Source organism: Oreochromis niloticus, linkage group LG9 (assembly GCF_001858045.2).
Source record: "Oreochromis niloticus isolate F11D_XX linkage group LG9, O_niloticus_UMD_NMBU, whole genome shotgun sequence".
Taxonomy (NCBI): Eukaryota; Metazoa; Chordata; class Actinopteri; order Cichliformes; family Cichlidae; genus Oreochromis; species Oreochromis niloticus.
In genome coordinates this window covers 21653647-21670134 of record NC_031974.2, presented here as the reverse complement: position 1 = coordinate 21670134, position 16488 = coordinate 21653647, and the positions used below count along the sequence as shown (strand labels likewise).

Below are 16488 nucleotides of genomic sequence, written 5' to 3'. Positions count from 1 at the left end.
GAGCTATTCCCCGGGGACCCGGACTTCAGCGAGCCCTGTCCTATCCCCCTACCCCCCACCCTCCCTTCACATCCGTGAAACTCCTCATGTTGCATGCATTAATGCTGTCATAGATAATCAGCAAGCGAGAGCGACTTTTTCTGTAAGAACACGTCAACGTGCGTATGTTGCATCTAAAGCAACCGCAGGGGTGCAGGTCAAATGACCCCCGTGCAGTGGAGCTGAACTTAAGGGAGCTAAAGAGATCGCGGGGGCTTCCAGTAAGACCCATTTTCAGTTATAGTTGCACAAAGGTACACACACAAAGACGGTTGCGTTGAGTTGCTCATCAGCTAATATCCACATGCAGTTGTTGCGTTTAATGACAGCCTTCTGTGACTTATTAAACAAAAATATAGCCGACTTCATATATATACCCCCCCGCCCCGCACACACACACACACACACACACACACACACACACACAGAGGGTATTATATTTTTGATTATCTCCATGGCTGTATTTCGCACAGTTGGTGTAATGCAAGATATGAAATTAAAAAGGAGCAAACATCTTCTTTTAACACGCACCATCTTGTTCTTGAGTCCAGCAGCACCACGTTGGTGGTTACGCACCACAGTCCCGGTCCTGCACGGATATTGTGGATATGATGTTCTTAATCATTCAGATATTTAAGGATCTATAATAACAACGCCTACACATGTGACACGCCGTTTGATGTAACACACTGGTAACATCGATGCTATTCAGCGCGCAGTGACAAGCCAGTAAATAAGCAAATAGGCTTAATATTTATGGAAACGAGTATGCCCAGTGCTGAGTTTGACCCCACCGCGCTGCAGCACCGGCAGCAGGAACAGGAGGAACTGGTCACAAGGGATTCACGTGTTTTATAGATCACAAAGATGGAATATAACCCGGGGAGTATTGGAGAAAAAAATATGGCTCAGGGGCGAACATAATAGTCAGTCCATTCAGGCTAACTGTGGCCCGTTGCTATTTCAAACAATTAGTCCGTACTACACGGTCACATTATTTTGTAACCCGTGTGTGTGTGTTGGGGGGGGGGGGGGGGGGGGGGGGGTTCTTCCCATATCTGTGGCCGTGTGCGTGAAAAAAGGTGTGCCGGTCTCAGATCCGCGGTGTTTTGTGTAGTTTTGTGTAGTTCTGCGCGTGCGTGCGCGTTCATTCTAATGAATTCTAATGTCGTTCGAGTGTGTGCGCGTGTTTGCGTTTCTGACGTGCGCAAAGACAAACTGTGTATACTGTGCATTTTACAAGAAATACAAAGAAATCTCTAGAAACAAAAGGTGTTTGTTTTTAATGAATAATCTCACAAAAGTCAGGGTGCACGCCCTCCCCCTCAGATAAGCTACTTGTTGATGGAAACATAATCAAAGCACATATTCGTGACGCAATAGCCTATTGCGTATTTTCCGTGCAATTTATAGAATGATATTTTTCATAAGTGCTTCTGTGTGCCTTGTTGAAAAACTAATTAAAAACGGAACTCTTGATCCGGTTTTTGAAGAATTATTATCGGTGTTAATATTACAAAACATGCGGAAAATCATGTTGGAAAAGCAGCCCCGACCAGGCACTGTGATCACGCTCAAAAATCACGGTTAAACAAGGTACAATTTCACAGGAATTGCGTGACTCCGCAAAATTCACACACACGCAGCTTAGATGGTTTAAATGGTTTCTGAAACGCTGGGAACGCCGGTTCGTTTATTACGGTATCACCAGGCGGATGGACGCGAGCCTATGTGGTCTCAGCTGATAAGTAGGTCAGTCTATAGAAGGCCTACAACCTTGGGGAAGAAAAATCAGGATAAAAGGCTCGAACACACTAAAGCAGTTAAGTTTGATGTTTACTGGTCAGGGGGAAAAGCAGTGAGGGGAAAAAACGGGGCAAATTTCTTTGTTTAAGCAGCACGTCCGTAACGCACATCAGCCCGACTAAAATAGCACGTGCTGACTGGAGTCATTTTTACCAACATGCAATCGATTGCATGCTACGGTTACATACATTCTGATGACGACCGCGGGGGGAATTAGCACGATACATCTCGTCCTGTCATGACTATTTTCCGGCTCGGACTACTTACACCGGCTCTACACAAACTCTGCACTGGGCTGGATTTTCTGCAGCTCTTTATTTAGCTATCGAGGAAAAAATGTCATAACAGCATTATTTACTCAGACGGCGGAGACTGTGGGCACAGTTGTAAACTATTGTAATGGCAGGGTGCTGGAGGGGTAGGTGGGCGGGTGGGTGGGGATGGAATATCCATTTTTATTGCATCACCTGTCAGCGGCGTCCAATGGGCGTCGACTCCAGGGGCATTAATTGATGAAGGTGTCTCCAGACAGGCCCACCTCCCCTCTCTCTCTCTCTCTCTCTCTCCCTGTCATTTTATTTGTGGCTCAACCAGCATCCAGAATAGCAGCTGCATTTTAGCTCTTTCTGTTTCTCTCTGGATCTGATTCTCTCTCTCTCTCATTCTGCTTCCCCCCACCCTCACAACACCCTCTCTCCCTCCCTTTCTGTCGCTCTCTCTCCCTCCCTCCCTCTCTCTCTCTCTCTCTTCTAGCTATTTTATCCCTCTGGCTGAGGCAGTGGTGTACACCTACCCCTCGTCCTGCTGCCGACCAGAGGGGAGTGGAGTCGGCAGAGGCAGGTAGCCCCGGCTTGGTGGACGCATCCGTCGCATTCCTCCACCACCATGCCGGACCAGGGGCAAGAAGCAAGGAGTGGATGCTGTCGGCTCATTCAATCTATTAGACAGGGGCAGCTCCATTTAACTCCGCAAGTCAAAGTTTGCATTTTCATTACGCAGCAGTGTGGCTGGATTATAGGTGTGAGCAGGATGCCTTGAGCTCGCTAACCTATGCCACTCACTGGTGAATCCACAGTATACTGAGGCTGACTACATGGAGTAATAGATTCTAGTGGATACACACAAATCATGGGAGACCTGGAGTGTGGCTTTGAGGAAATGCAAGGAGTGAGGCTGGGATACCTGCTCATCCAAGGCAAGCAAATGTTTGCTTTGTCCCAGGTCTTCACCGACCTGCTGAAGAACATCCCTCGGACCACGGTGCACAAGCGCATGGACTACCTGAAAGTGAAGAAGCACCAGTGCGACCTGGAGGAGCTGCGGAAGCTCAAAGCAATAAACTCTATAGCTTTCCACGCCGCCAAATGCACTCTCATATCGCGGGAGGACGTGGAGGCTCTGTATTTCTCCTGCAAGACGGAGCGGGTGTTGAAGTCCAACAAAAGGAAAGCGAAAGCGGCGTGCTCCCCCGGGGATGAGGACGAGTCCTCGGGGTTCCTCCGTGCTGACGGCGAGCTTTGGAGGGAAAAAGTTTGGTTTAGTTTGCAGCACGGCGTCCCGGAGACTCTCACACTCCACGGCAAAGCGGGCAGAAAGAGGGAGCTGACTCCTTGCCTTACCGACTCCAAACTACCTCAGTTTTATCACAAAACGCACGGGCGGGATTGCCGTTCGGCGACCAAGTCCAGTTACAAACACTTTAAAAACTATGAAACAGCGAAAATAACAGGGAACCGCGTCACTTTGAGCCAAAGGCACTCGTTTTTCCGGAGCGCGGTGAGCCGGCAGCCGGTGGTGCTTCAGTCCGCCATAGCTGCTCAGTCCAGGCTCTCTCGCTCAGCCGGCGACCTACTTCACAAAAGGAAGAGGAGGCGCGAGGGGGCGGCGGGAGGGACAGCGCGAGGCATTCGTGGAGCAGAAGCAGGCACGCGCACCACCATGCACCGCCGGTGCTGCTCGTGCAACCCAAATCGTCTGGAAGTCACGGGACTTCTTTCGGTGCTTTTCACCTCGGTCCAGATTTTTATCTCGACCCCCGACCCCACCATCATCACCACCACCAACATCATCATCATCATCACCACCACCACCACGAGCCAACTTTCCCGGAGAGTTACAGCAGCGACACCGAGTCCAGCACCTACTCGGAACGGGCTTACCCCGACTGGGACTTCGGCTCTGGCTTTTCCACCAGCAGCAACTCCGCCAGTTCGGAAGAAGAAGAGGACGGCGAGGAAGAAGATGACACTCAGTCGGAGAGTTCAGAGGTCAGCTCAGAGGAGGAGGAGGAGAGCTCCTCTCAGTCCGACTCCAGCTCAGTTTCGAGTCGTGTTTCGGTTCAGAGCATCCGATTCAGACGGGCGCGGGTCGGCTCGCTCGCCAAAAGTCTCAACACCAGCAAAGCACCTTTGGTCCTGCAGCCTACGTTTCACTACAACAACCCAGTGCAGCACGAAAAAGAGCACAGGACCCTCGGACATGTTGCTGCTTCGCAATCACGGGACAGGAGACAGGACAAACTTCAGAAATGTGAATTCACATGCAGAGAGACAGAGCAGGACTCGGGACCCTCGCAGCCCCAAAACTTTAACTCAGCTTCTGTGGGGGAGAGCTTTTTCAGCGAGTCTAAAAGGGAAAATCTAAACCAGGCTGACACTGTGGAGGAGCTCGTCACATATTCACCGGGACCCAACCGGAATAAGGCCTCTCACCCTTCACGCAGGACACAGGGGCATCTCACCAAATGCCCCCCGGGACTGAGGGCTCAGTATGACCACAACAAAGAGGCCAAGCAGACCCAGAAATGTGTCGACAGGAGGGATGCGAAAGCGATCGCCAGCCCAAGTCTGCCCACTCCACTGAAAAAAATAAAGACCGAGTCGGAGGAGCCCTCTGTGACCGCCACCTCCTCTTCGGACAGGACAGCCAGGACGCCGCCGTTCAGTCTCCACAATGTGAAAGTTAAAGTGGAGGATAGCTGTGATGAGTATGAATACCAGAGCCAGGCCACTGTAGCTAAATGCAAAGGAGATAAAACAGAGAGCAACAATGGCCACTATCCCAGCGGAGCCATAAAACAGGGAGATTTTTCCAACAGTGGGATTAAAGCCACAGACAAGAGCCCCGATGTGGCCCTCAGGTCCCCCTGTGGTCCTCAGGAATGCAAGAGTAGTCAAGACGCCCCGTGTATCGAGGAGGGGGAACACAGGCACAAAAACTGCAGGGCTCCGGTGCAGGGGAATAAGAAACCCAGAGTTTCCAGGACGCAAACAAAACAAAACCTATCCAGGGTCCACAAGGCTGCCTCTTCTTCGTCGTCGTCCTCCTCTTCTTCTTATTCTTCTTGTTCTCGTCCCGTGGGGCGCGACGAGGCATCCACGGAGGATTTACCGAGCAGACGCAAACGCAGCAACGTGAACACTGTAGCATCGCCTGCAAAAATGCCTTTCAGCCTAATGGCAAATTTCCCATCCCCGCCGTCGCTGATTGTTGGCAGCGACGGGGATTTGTGCCCCGCTTACTCCCTGAACTCACTGAGGGCCCCGGGCCTCCCCCTCCGTCCCACCCGTGTGGAGGTGGCAGCCAGGCGGCCAGATTCTCCCTCCCCCACACGTTCACAGAACTAGGAAATAGACGGCGGAGCTGTTTTTTAAAGCAGAAAAAGCCCTCACCATTTAAAACCCAAACGTAGCCCGAGTCTTAACCTGTGCGCACCGAAATGCTCGCAACTTTATCGGTGTTGTTTCTTTTCTCTCCCCCTTTTTTTCTCCTGAGAATGGATTTACATTCCGCTTTGTTTTCAAGCTCGATCGAGGAAAACCCACAAGATTCCCCCTTTTTGGAGCCTCTGAAAACGCCCACAGGACTGTGAGACACCGCTCGTGGATATAAGATTTAAAAAAACTTGTGTTAAAATAAGCTATCCTAAGCAATATCTATTCTCAATGGTGTGTTCACACGACTGTGTGTGTGTGTGTGTGTGTGCGCGCGTGTGTGTGTGCGTGCGAGTGTGTGTGTGTGTGTGAACTCGAATGTTTCTTGTTCGCTTTTCTAATTTGCTCGACCTGTTGGATTGTATGGCGCCGGGTTTCAGTGGTTTGTGCTTTGTCTGAAAGAAGGGGGGGGGGGTTAAAAGAATCACAGCATTCCTTGGGATGAGGCTACTTAAAAAAAAACTTGCTAGGATTGAGGAGTAAACTTGACTGAGCAAATCATAAAATAATAATAATTATAATAACATAAAAATCAGGGTTTCCCATTCTGTGCCACTTGGTATATTTTATATATATCAGCGCTGTGTTTCCTTTCCTCTGGCGTGCTAACCAGCTTGGCCACAAACATCCATGTGCCCAAATATTCAGTTTCAGACATGTATACAAGAAAAGCTCAGTTAATGTCTGGTCATATGCTCACGGTTAAGCCTTTATTAGATTTGACATAAATGTATTCTCGGTGGTTGTGGGATTTCTTTTATTATTATTATTATTATTGTTGTTGTTGGTGTTATTATTTAAAATGATTATTTTTCTAAGGGTGGCTGTATTCTGGTTTTCAGTCATGTTTTTATTTCTGCGGACTATTTCCTGGTTTGCAAGCGTGTGACTGCACATACGCAGGCCCAAACACAACACGGGCCTTGTATACAGACAATCAAAAAAAAGGAAAAAAAATTATGAATGAATAAGCCTCCTTTATGAGGTCTCACGACAGACTCGACAGATTTGTGTCCCTCTAGGTCCACATGGCCTCGGCTTCCTCTGGACGCAATAAGAAGTTGTGCCGGGGAGAGTGCGCGCGCGTGGTGAACATGTAAATAATTCAAGAAAATATAAAATGCAGACAAAATGGGATGTGATTTAGTGATAATGAGGGGGGCGGGGGAGTGGAGGGGGAGGCACCAAGAAAGAAAAGAAAAACGAAAAAACGAATCTGCGCGAAAACACCTTCTAGCCACTAATAAGAAACAATGCGACCAAGCACATGAGAGGGGCTTAAATGCATTGTACTTTGAATGTGTTTAGATTGTTTTTCAGCTTTAGGGATTTCTGACAAACGTGAAATTGCGTGTGAGTGGTGTTGATACAGGAAGGGAAAGCCCCCACCCACCGAAGATTAGACTGTTTGATTTAGGGTTAATTATTTTAATATTTACAATTCAGCCATGTGCGGCCGAACCATCCAAATGCTGGTTTTCTCATCCCTCATTCTCAGTGTCGTTGTTCTTAAAGATGAAAGAAAAACACAGTTTTTTACCATCATTGGCTGCCTTCCTTGCAGGGAAGGCAGAAATGCAATCAGGTTCTCTGAAATCTTGCTTCCCTTTTATTTCCTAAACGCATCATCATCATCATCATCTCACCGTTCTGAATGTAGCCTCTCTTTTTTTTTTAATATGGCCGCTCTCGGCGTAGTAGCAGGCTATCCCAGACCCGTTTAATGTAGCCCCTCACCCCCCACCCCAAATACAGCAGTACCAACTCCGACTCGAGCCTACACGCCTTTAAATCAAGTGGTCGGAGTAGCACCTACACGTATAGGCATTTTAAGTGAATGTGTGGATGTTTTTAATGGCAGTTGCAGGACGCGCTCTGCTAATTGGTGTGCTTTTCTGTCCGCGACAAAGAGAGGCCCCAGCTTATAGGGCGAGCCAGATCACAACAAACCCAAAGCCCCGTGAATGATGTCAGCCTCCTCCACAAGCACAGCAAAGGGCGCATTCATTCAGAGGATTGTAGAAACTATGTAATACGTGATTGTATAGAGAGAGAGAGGAAAAAAAGAGAAGAAAAAATGTACAAAAAGTGCGTTTCACTCTGCCTGCACCATTGTGGATACATGTGGTAGATGTTTAGCCATGTGATTAAAGCGCCACTCTGACTGAACTCACCGTGAGCCTTATGTCTGAGGCTGGGAGAGACAATTCAGACTTGAACTCATATCCCCCACAAGCTTGTAAAAAAAAAAAAAAACTGAAAAGAAAACTGGCTAGTTTAGAAGCTACACGACACGAGCTGGTGTTTGTGCAGGCTAGCAGTAAAAACAGAGGGGGTTGCGATGGGTTTGGAGTGTAGTGGTGGTGTTGGTGTCGATGGTGGAGGAGGGGGGTGTAGCTGTGTTGCAAGAGTGAAGCTTTCAACCTTTAATCCGCATGTCAAAAGCATAGGCTGCACGGCATAGGAGGAAGAAGAATCGCCTGCGCCGTGGAGTTGCGCTGGCTTTAGGCCCCCCTCTCCTGACGCACCAGCTTATTCTCACAGTGCACGGCTGAGGGGGGACGGAGGTGGTTAGAATGGCCTGTTGGGAGGGCCTTTCCACCGTTAAGACAAACAGCTCTCTGACAGTGACGCTATCAATGTAAACAATTGCATCGCACAGCAACTAGAGGCTTCATGCACTCTCCCTCCATACTCCTCCTGTTACCCACCTCCCTGCCCTCCATTCATTTACTTTTTAATTTTTACTTTTACATTTTTTTTCTTTGCATACAATACTTGAGGTCAGGTTTTTTTGACACGGAATTTGAAGTCACTGGTTGTTTATATGAAACTGAATATTTATTTTTGTGAATTTTATGGGGTTTCCTGTATATTGATTGATTTTTTTCCTTCTTCTTGTGAATATACATGAGAAAACTGCACTCGAAATAGAAACTTGAACGGTGGATTTCTGAAGCACTTTCCCTTTCTTCTTTTTTAAATGATAAAGCATTCATTAAACGGGACTGAGTGTAATTGTCGGGCTCCTTCTCCTTCTTTTGAGATGGGTAATCGTTTTTTGTTTTGGTGTGTGTGTGTGTGTGTGTGTGTGTGTGTGTGTGTGTGTGTGTGTGTGTGATGAGAGAGTTCTAAATGCCATTAAAGAATGGTGTTTAAAATACACAAAGATTGCCACTTATTTTATTTATGGAAAGCAGCTCCTTTTCACCTTTAATATTTCTTTACGTGACCTTGTCATAAAATATCCACAGCTTCTTAGTGTATTCTAAATTGCTCATCCAAGTCTCCCATTAGTTAAAAATCAATAAATAAATTGATAAAAAAGACAGATAGGTGGGTATTCTTGGGCAAGACTTTAAAATTAGAAGGGAATTGACCCCAAATAGATCTACAGTGTCGCTATCTCCACAATGTGGGCATCGTAATAATATGACTGGCGATGAGTAAGGGCAAATTTCCTTCAAAGAAGGCCACATGTTGTGCATTCAGTTTGGTTAAGCTCTTACAGTAGTAAGGGATTCCCTTTCCGGTGGATTTTAGAGGGATGTGGGACGGGAGAAGTGGTAGGCCTCCGGTGTCTGCAATAACAACAAGAGGCAAACCGCAGACATTTACGCATGCAGCATTTCCAACCACTGCGCGTGAGGTGAGACGGTTCACGGAGAAGAGAGGAAAAAACTTAAGTAATCTGACCTGAACAACACCAACAAACACTAAACACACACACACACACACACACACACATATATATATATATATAAGCTTTGCTGTAGTTTATATGCAGCAGTAGTTTGCAGTAGTTTGTTGTAAGAAATGCAGATAGTCTGCAACATTCGTGAGTCCTGGGTGTGATAGAATAACTTGGGGAAAAACCAATAAAACAACTAACAATTTAACACCATGCTGTTACCAAAGGGAATGAAAATAGAAAACCTACTAAAACTCCGAGTCTCCGACTTTTAAGTGCAGCGTAAAGCAGCTTTGGCCACACTTGCAGTCTGACGTATTTGACGCGATGTTTCCCTGAGTAATGGCACTCTGCGATATAATGTCCAGGCCAAAGTCCCAAGGAAGTTAGGGGGAACCGGGGCTAGCAGGTTTTCTGGCCCGGCCAGTTGGGCTTCTGCCGCCAGAGCCCGGAGGGGCGATACTAGGAGACAGGCCATTATGCTGTTGCTGCTGCTGCTGCTCCTGGCATTTCAGGGTTAAATTCCTGCGCGGATTGGGAACCACTAGACTGTAACTTCTATAGAATAACAATAGAAACCATACATGAAAAGAACAAAACCAGCCTCAGTACAATAAGTGTTTCCTTTAGAGGAAAAAAAAAAAAGGAAGAAGGAAAAGAAAACAAGTGTTTCCCCAAAGCTGGATTATTACACTCCAAATTATATTTGTCTTTGGCTGCTTGTTCGGGAAACGAAGTTATGGGTAGTGCTGACAGAAACATGGCGTGTTGTAGGGTCAGCACTTTGCATTGATCTTTGAGACAATTAAATACATGGTCCCGATAAAAGCTGTCAGGAGGTTTTTATGTGGAATCTCTCAACTGTAAAACATTTGCCTGCCACTCCTCTCGTTGCACGAGGTCGCTCAAGATTGGCAAAATGTGTAGATGTGAAATATTAATAAGGAAAAAGAGTCGGTTTGAAGTTGGGAAGTTTGGTGGCAACTTGGAGAAAATGTGGAAATAAGTGTTTGTTGTAGGATTGCAGTTCACAGACGATTTCTGAGCAGCTCTCTCTCTCATTCTCTCTTTCACCCTCTCTCGCTCTCTGTGTGTGAATGAATCTGTGACATGTGTTTTGTGTGAAAGCAGGAGAGTCTCAGGGAGCAAAGGAGCCCTCGGAAAAGGCTCTGCAGGATAGAACCGCTTCAAACTTCGGTGAAAGCAAGAGACTGCAAGCGCACTCTTTGCTCTTCTGGAAATGCACCGTGCACCGGAGAACTGCTGGTGCTGCCGGTGCACGCGCACGGCGATGACCTGCTGTCACGGATAACGGTGAAACGGTTAATGCAAAAAAGTAAACATCGTTAACTCCAGCAGTGGAAAAACCTGAAGATTAAAAAATAACAAAAAACCTTTAATAAAATGACAAAAGTTGTACTTCTTTTTTGGGGGGGGGAAAGGAAATGGATGATGAACACTTACACAGTGATGCAGTAGATCCGTATATCACACGGCGTCTAAACACACACTGCAAGACACTGAACAGCGTCATCCTTTAGATTATCATAGCAGTACAGTCTGCGCTCTGCTTTGGGCTTCTGATAACACTGAAGGTTTTACAGTGTGTGTGTGTGTGTGTGTGTGTGTGTGTGTGTGTGTGTGTGTGTGTGTGCGTGCGTGCGTGCGTGCGTGCGTGTGTGTGTATTCTCTTAAACCACACTGTTACGCTAACGGCGTGCAGCACAGAGGGAGCGAATGCAATAATCGGAGCCAATAGGAAGAAATTATTATTCTCATTAATATTCAGGTCTGTGATGTCACAATAAATGCTTCATTAGTTAACTGTGGTGAAGCACCACGTGTTACTACCACGGACCCCCGCGTGAGTTTCTACTTTATGGGTAAAAACCAAGTTTCTCCGTCTAAAAAGTCGTGGTTTGAGATGGCTTCCCCGCATGACCACCACAGCTTTTTCCTTTAATTTAATTTGTAAAAGTCAGATACAAACAAATGCTTGTACAAGTAAATACTTGTATCTGTAGCAACTGTGAAACAGGATGCCGACCACAGAAAGCCTTATATTCCAGGATTTCTTGAAATCCCTACTTGCATATATGTTTAGATATTCCTATTTAGATATATAACTATATACAACTGTATCACCTCAGCACAACACCGACACACTTTTTGTTTACCACTCTTGGTAACCCCCCCCCCCCCCCCCCCCTTTTTTTTTCTTTAGCGACTGCTTAATTATTAGTATGGCTAGAAATAAAACTCCCACAAACTAAAATCAATTAGTGCAAAGAAGTTCTTACATTATTAATACTAACAAAAATATGTTTTTTTAAAACACCTTATCAGCTTTTCGTGTTCAGACAGCTGAACTCTGTGTGTGTGTGTGTGTGTGTGTGTGTGTGTGTGCCTTCTGACTGATATTCCCCTTTATTAACATATTAACATCTCCTCCATTCTTTTCAACTGAACCGCGATCGTGTCTTAACACGAAGGAGGAAACAGCAGGGAAACAGCGCTGCCTCTCCCGGGGCTTTACCCGGCATCCCACTGCACAGACCTGGCGTCAGAGGAGAAGACGGCGGCCTGTGTGGAGAACAGATGGGAAGTAAATTGCTGCAACTTTATATTATTATTATTATTATTATTATTATTATTAATAATAATAATAAATAATCTCCTTATACAGCCGTGTAAATGAAATCTAAATGCTCCTGACTTAATGACCGAGCCTGAAGCGCTGGAAGCACGTTTAGAAAAGACACAGGGAGTCCAAAGAGCTGGAGTCTGGTGGATTTCCCTGGCCAGGGGGACTGGTGGGTGGGTGGGTGAGGGAGAGGAGGTCGGGGAAAAGCAGCGCCAGAGGGCTTCTGCTCCGTCATGGAGCTCAACTCCATTTGTAAGGGCTTTTCTGGGGACAGGAGAGACAGAGTCAGACCAGTGCTGAACTTTTAACGCACAATCCAATCAGTTATCAACGAGGCCGGTTCAATGACGTGCGCTGACCTCGAGTCACAGCTATGAGCCAAGATGAGACCGAGAGTGTTAGGAAGTCTGATCAGAAACAGTCCTGTTTCCCTCCCCTCGTTGGCCTATAGCTCTGCTTACACCATATTCCTAATGTTAGGTTTTTTTTAATGAATAATTCATTAAGGTTTAACTGGCTGATCATTCACGAAACTACACGAAGAATTTAAAGTGTACAGTATTTTATTCTTATTGTATTCTAATTTTTTGCTATATAACTTTTGCACTGTCCACTTCCTGCTGTGACAAAACAAATTTCCCACGTGTGGGACTAATAAAGGTTATCTTATCTTATCTTATCTTATCTTATCTTATCTTATCTTATCTTATCTTATCTTATCTTATTTTCTTCTTCTGATTTCTGTGGAGACAATTTTGGTTGTGAAAAATATGCAAACATTTGGTTTACGGTCAGACATTAAAAATAATTTTAAAAAGAAAGAAAAAGAAAAAACTCCAGCCAGCGTGACAGAAATTCTTGCTTTTTCGTTGAAAATAACAATGAAGTTGCCCCTCAGCTAAAAAAGATATCAGGTATACGAACAAATCACCACATTCAAGGTCTGAAAGTTGAATTCCAGTTGCTCATTGTCAAAACTTGCCTAATCCCATTACATGAATGATTGAACACGTGCCATGTTGGAGCATGTTTAGGGTATTATTATTTTTTTTATATATTAATATCATTATTATTAGTAGTAGTAGTATCCCAGATAGCAAGACGACATTGAATCTATGTTGATTTTTCATCCGAACCGTCGTATATGGTCGGGGTTGAAATGCCAATGTTGTAACAACATTGAAATACTGTGGTAAACCGACGGTCTTACTATAGAGACGTTGTAACGATGTTGATTCACCGTTGTTTTTTTGTCATTGATATTTGATCTATTTGTAGTCGACCAGGTGACAACAACAACGTCGAGAAAACGTCTATTTATAGTTGACGATCATTCGGCTCCGGTCACCATCAAAAACCATCGATTTGTAGTTGAGCATTAAATTGCACTGCAACTGATCGGGTATAAAGTACCAGAGAAAGTAGATTTATTGTTCATTTGTTATCAATGACTTGGTCTAGTTCACCAGCTTTAAAAAAAATCATGTCTACGTGCAATTTATGTATAGTTGACCGGGAAATTAAAGCAGCGATCACTTGGACTATTCCGCAGCACCCCTCTCACATTGGTACATCCCCCCAGGTATTCATTGTCTTCTACAGTAGAGCGGGACATTTGATTTACTCTCAGTGGAATTGACCGGAGAAGGCATCAGGTCATGCACTGCACTGGCCTGCACCACGATTAGTATAAGGTAAGAATGAATGATTTTTTTTTCCTATTCGTTATTTCCATGTTTGCATTTGAATAACAGTAAAAAACTCGTTAATGTTGTACATTAACGAGTTTTTTTACTGTTATTTACGAGCCCGAAATTGTGTCTACTTCTTACAATCCGGCAACAAATAAACTGCACTGCGAACAAAGTATATCAACAAAGAAAACATTTTCGTTTCATAATTTCTTCGTTATATTCCCTTACAAAGCTAGCTTTAACGCTTCGAGTTTTCCTTTGTTCTTGCCGTCGCCTCGCGCTTGACCCAGACTTTCGCTCTGTAGTTGCTTAGTACTACAAAAAATTCTAAATCTGTGATATATGATTGATAAACGTAAAGTTAACTGTATAAACGTGTTCAATGACTTTGTTACTTTTGATGATTGGAGAGCACTCGTTTCAATTCGCACACGAAAACTTTAGACTCAGTTTGAATGCTCACGCAGCATGCCCACGTGACTGTACGTTGCACGCTGACCTAACTTTACGTTGCACGCGTACATGACTTTCCGTTTGTGCCTTGTATAATGAATAAGGCTACGTCCACACGTACCAGCGTATTTTTGAAACCGCTGATTTTTCTATGCGTTTGCACCTTTTGTCCACACGTAATGTATGTCTGGCCGTACATTGTGTTTGTATTTCCAGGCACATTTCACGAAGCAGAACGCAGTCTTCAGAGATATCCACGTGAACGCTGTGATACGTCTGACCTTCAGTCCGAAAAAGAAAACCCAGACCAGTCTTAAAAGAAAGCACAAGTAAAACCCTTTTATTCACAAACATATCTTTGATTGTTAAGAATTTATGATCTTGTCTTTTATACATATCTGTGGTGCTTGCATACTGCAATATCACCACATAATATAGTACAAAAAGTGGAAGTTTGTAAACTTTTTAAAAATGCAAAGCCGTGTACACTTGTGCACTTCAAAAATTCATTGTATACTGTACCTTCTTGCACGTCTCTGTTTCCTGTGTGTGTTGTTAGAAATCAAACTAACTTTAGGAAACAATATGCCAAAAGCATATTTACAATTACTTAAGACCGTTTTTAATTTCTTTTCTTTAGACCAAATCCCCTGTACACATATACGGACTCAGAGGATGAGCAGCCTACAAAAAAACGGTTTCCCCAGGCCCCTCGAGTGAAAATACCAGGTAATAAAATACTGTCTAGTGTCTGTGTACATATCTGTGTCTGACACAAGGAAACTTTTTTGACAAGTTGTCTGTATTCTTAAATACTTAAAAAATTATCTTTTTCTAAACAGCCCTCATCACTCCAGTCTGCCCCCCAGCCCACTGATAGCAACCATCATAATGCCACACCCAGCTTCCGGCACCTTTCGCCACTCCGGCACAAGCCGACACAGCTTTGCGATCTCGCCAGCATGCAGTCTGATGTCTTCCCTATAGATGGTATGCTTTTAAAAAAGTTTTAAAGCTGCATCACAATGTCATTGTACTCTTATCTAAAAAAAAAAAACAACCCAATTTATACTCCTGAATGTCATCTTGTTGTGATTTTTTTTTTTCCTGTAGATTCCAGAGACTCTGTGAGGCCACTATTACAAGGCAAGTTTGAAAATCTTGGAATTTCACAGTTTACATGGTATAACAAATATATGTGACAGGCAAAAACTAGTAAACACTTTTAGCAGTTACAAGAACTAACAAATGAATATCCAACAAAAGGGAATAGAAATACATTGTACTGCCAATACTTTGGTTTATTCTTTGTATGACTTGAAAATCAGGCTTTAGGGAAAACTAAATGACATGTTTCTATCATCAATTACATGAAGTAAACACACAAGCACTTGCATACACATTTAAGACATGAGACACGCTAATTCCATCTCATAAAATGTGTCTATAGGTGAGACGCTTTGCGTTGATTGGTGCTGCTGGACCACACTGGAGGTGCAAGTCCGCCGTGTAATGGTTTATGCCATTACAAAGGAGCTGGCCTCTGTACTCAACTGGGCAGGGGAAAAAACCAAGGACCAGACAAAGCAAAAAAGGGCATTTAAAGAGACAGCGCTGTGCAGATGCATATTTGGTAAGTTTTAACATTTATTGTAGTTTTATGAGCCTAAAGTGAACAATAAAGGGATCAATTGATGTGCTGGGTGCGTTTCACATTTCCTATGTCTGTTTTTTGCTATATTACTTTGTCTTTCTTAATAACAAGACTTTCATGTCCGGTTAATCTGGAGATGGAGTCTTTGGTCTTCGGCTTGTTTTGTCCTCGGGTTGTACACTTTGTACAGCCCGAGGACCCCATGTTTTCTTTTTTTTTTTTTTTTTTTTTAAAGGATACACGGCACACCATGCTAAGACATATCACATTTTCAGCTTATAGCTCTTTGGGAATCAAATGCAGCAGTTTGCTGATTTCCGCCTGGTGACTTTCATGTTTATCAGCCTAGGAGTTTACATACTTTCTCCCTGCTGAAGACAATTAACAAGAGCTTATTCGTGTGCTCTAATTCCCTTTTTTTGTCTTTGTTTTTTTGTGTGTGTGTCTATTTTTGTCCTAGATGGCCTGGCGCAGTAGGTAGGGGCGAACTCTATGTCTGAGTTGGTCTTTGCTCAAGCAGTCCAGAAATGGCTCAGATATGCTCCAGATCGTACGGGTGGCGCGCAGGACGCACATCATCCATCCCCATCCCGGAGTAAATAATAAAAAGTGACGTGAAACATAGAAATGTAAATAGGAAACTTTGTCTTTTAATAAAGTATTTTGCAAATGATACATGTCTATTGACCTTTTTGTTTTTTGTTTTTTTTCAATAAAAAGCAACTGTACGAAAGAGGTGGAAAATCAATACCATAGCTCAACAGTGTTTCAATATCAGAATCTGACATTGTTTC

General features: G+C 44.4%; 1 protein-coding gene across 1 annotated transcript; it reads left to right on the top strand.

The window, feature by feature from the left end:
• The first annotated feature begins 2934 nt into the window (after positions 1–2934).
• Positions 2935–8576, top strand: skida1 (SKI/DACH domain containing 1). Its single transcript, XM_005471756.4, is given in 4 exon segments — positions 2935–3718; positions 3721–5379; positions 5382–5411; positions 5414–8576. Coding segments are annotated over 4 exon segments (2499 nt in total). The 5' UTR covers positions 2935–2973; the 3' UTR covers positions 5479–8576.
• Positions 8577–16488: the final 7912 nt, after the last annotated feature.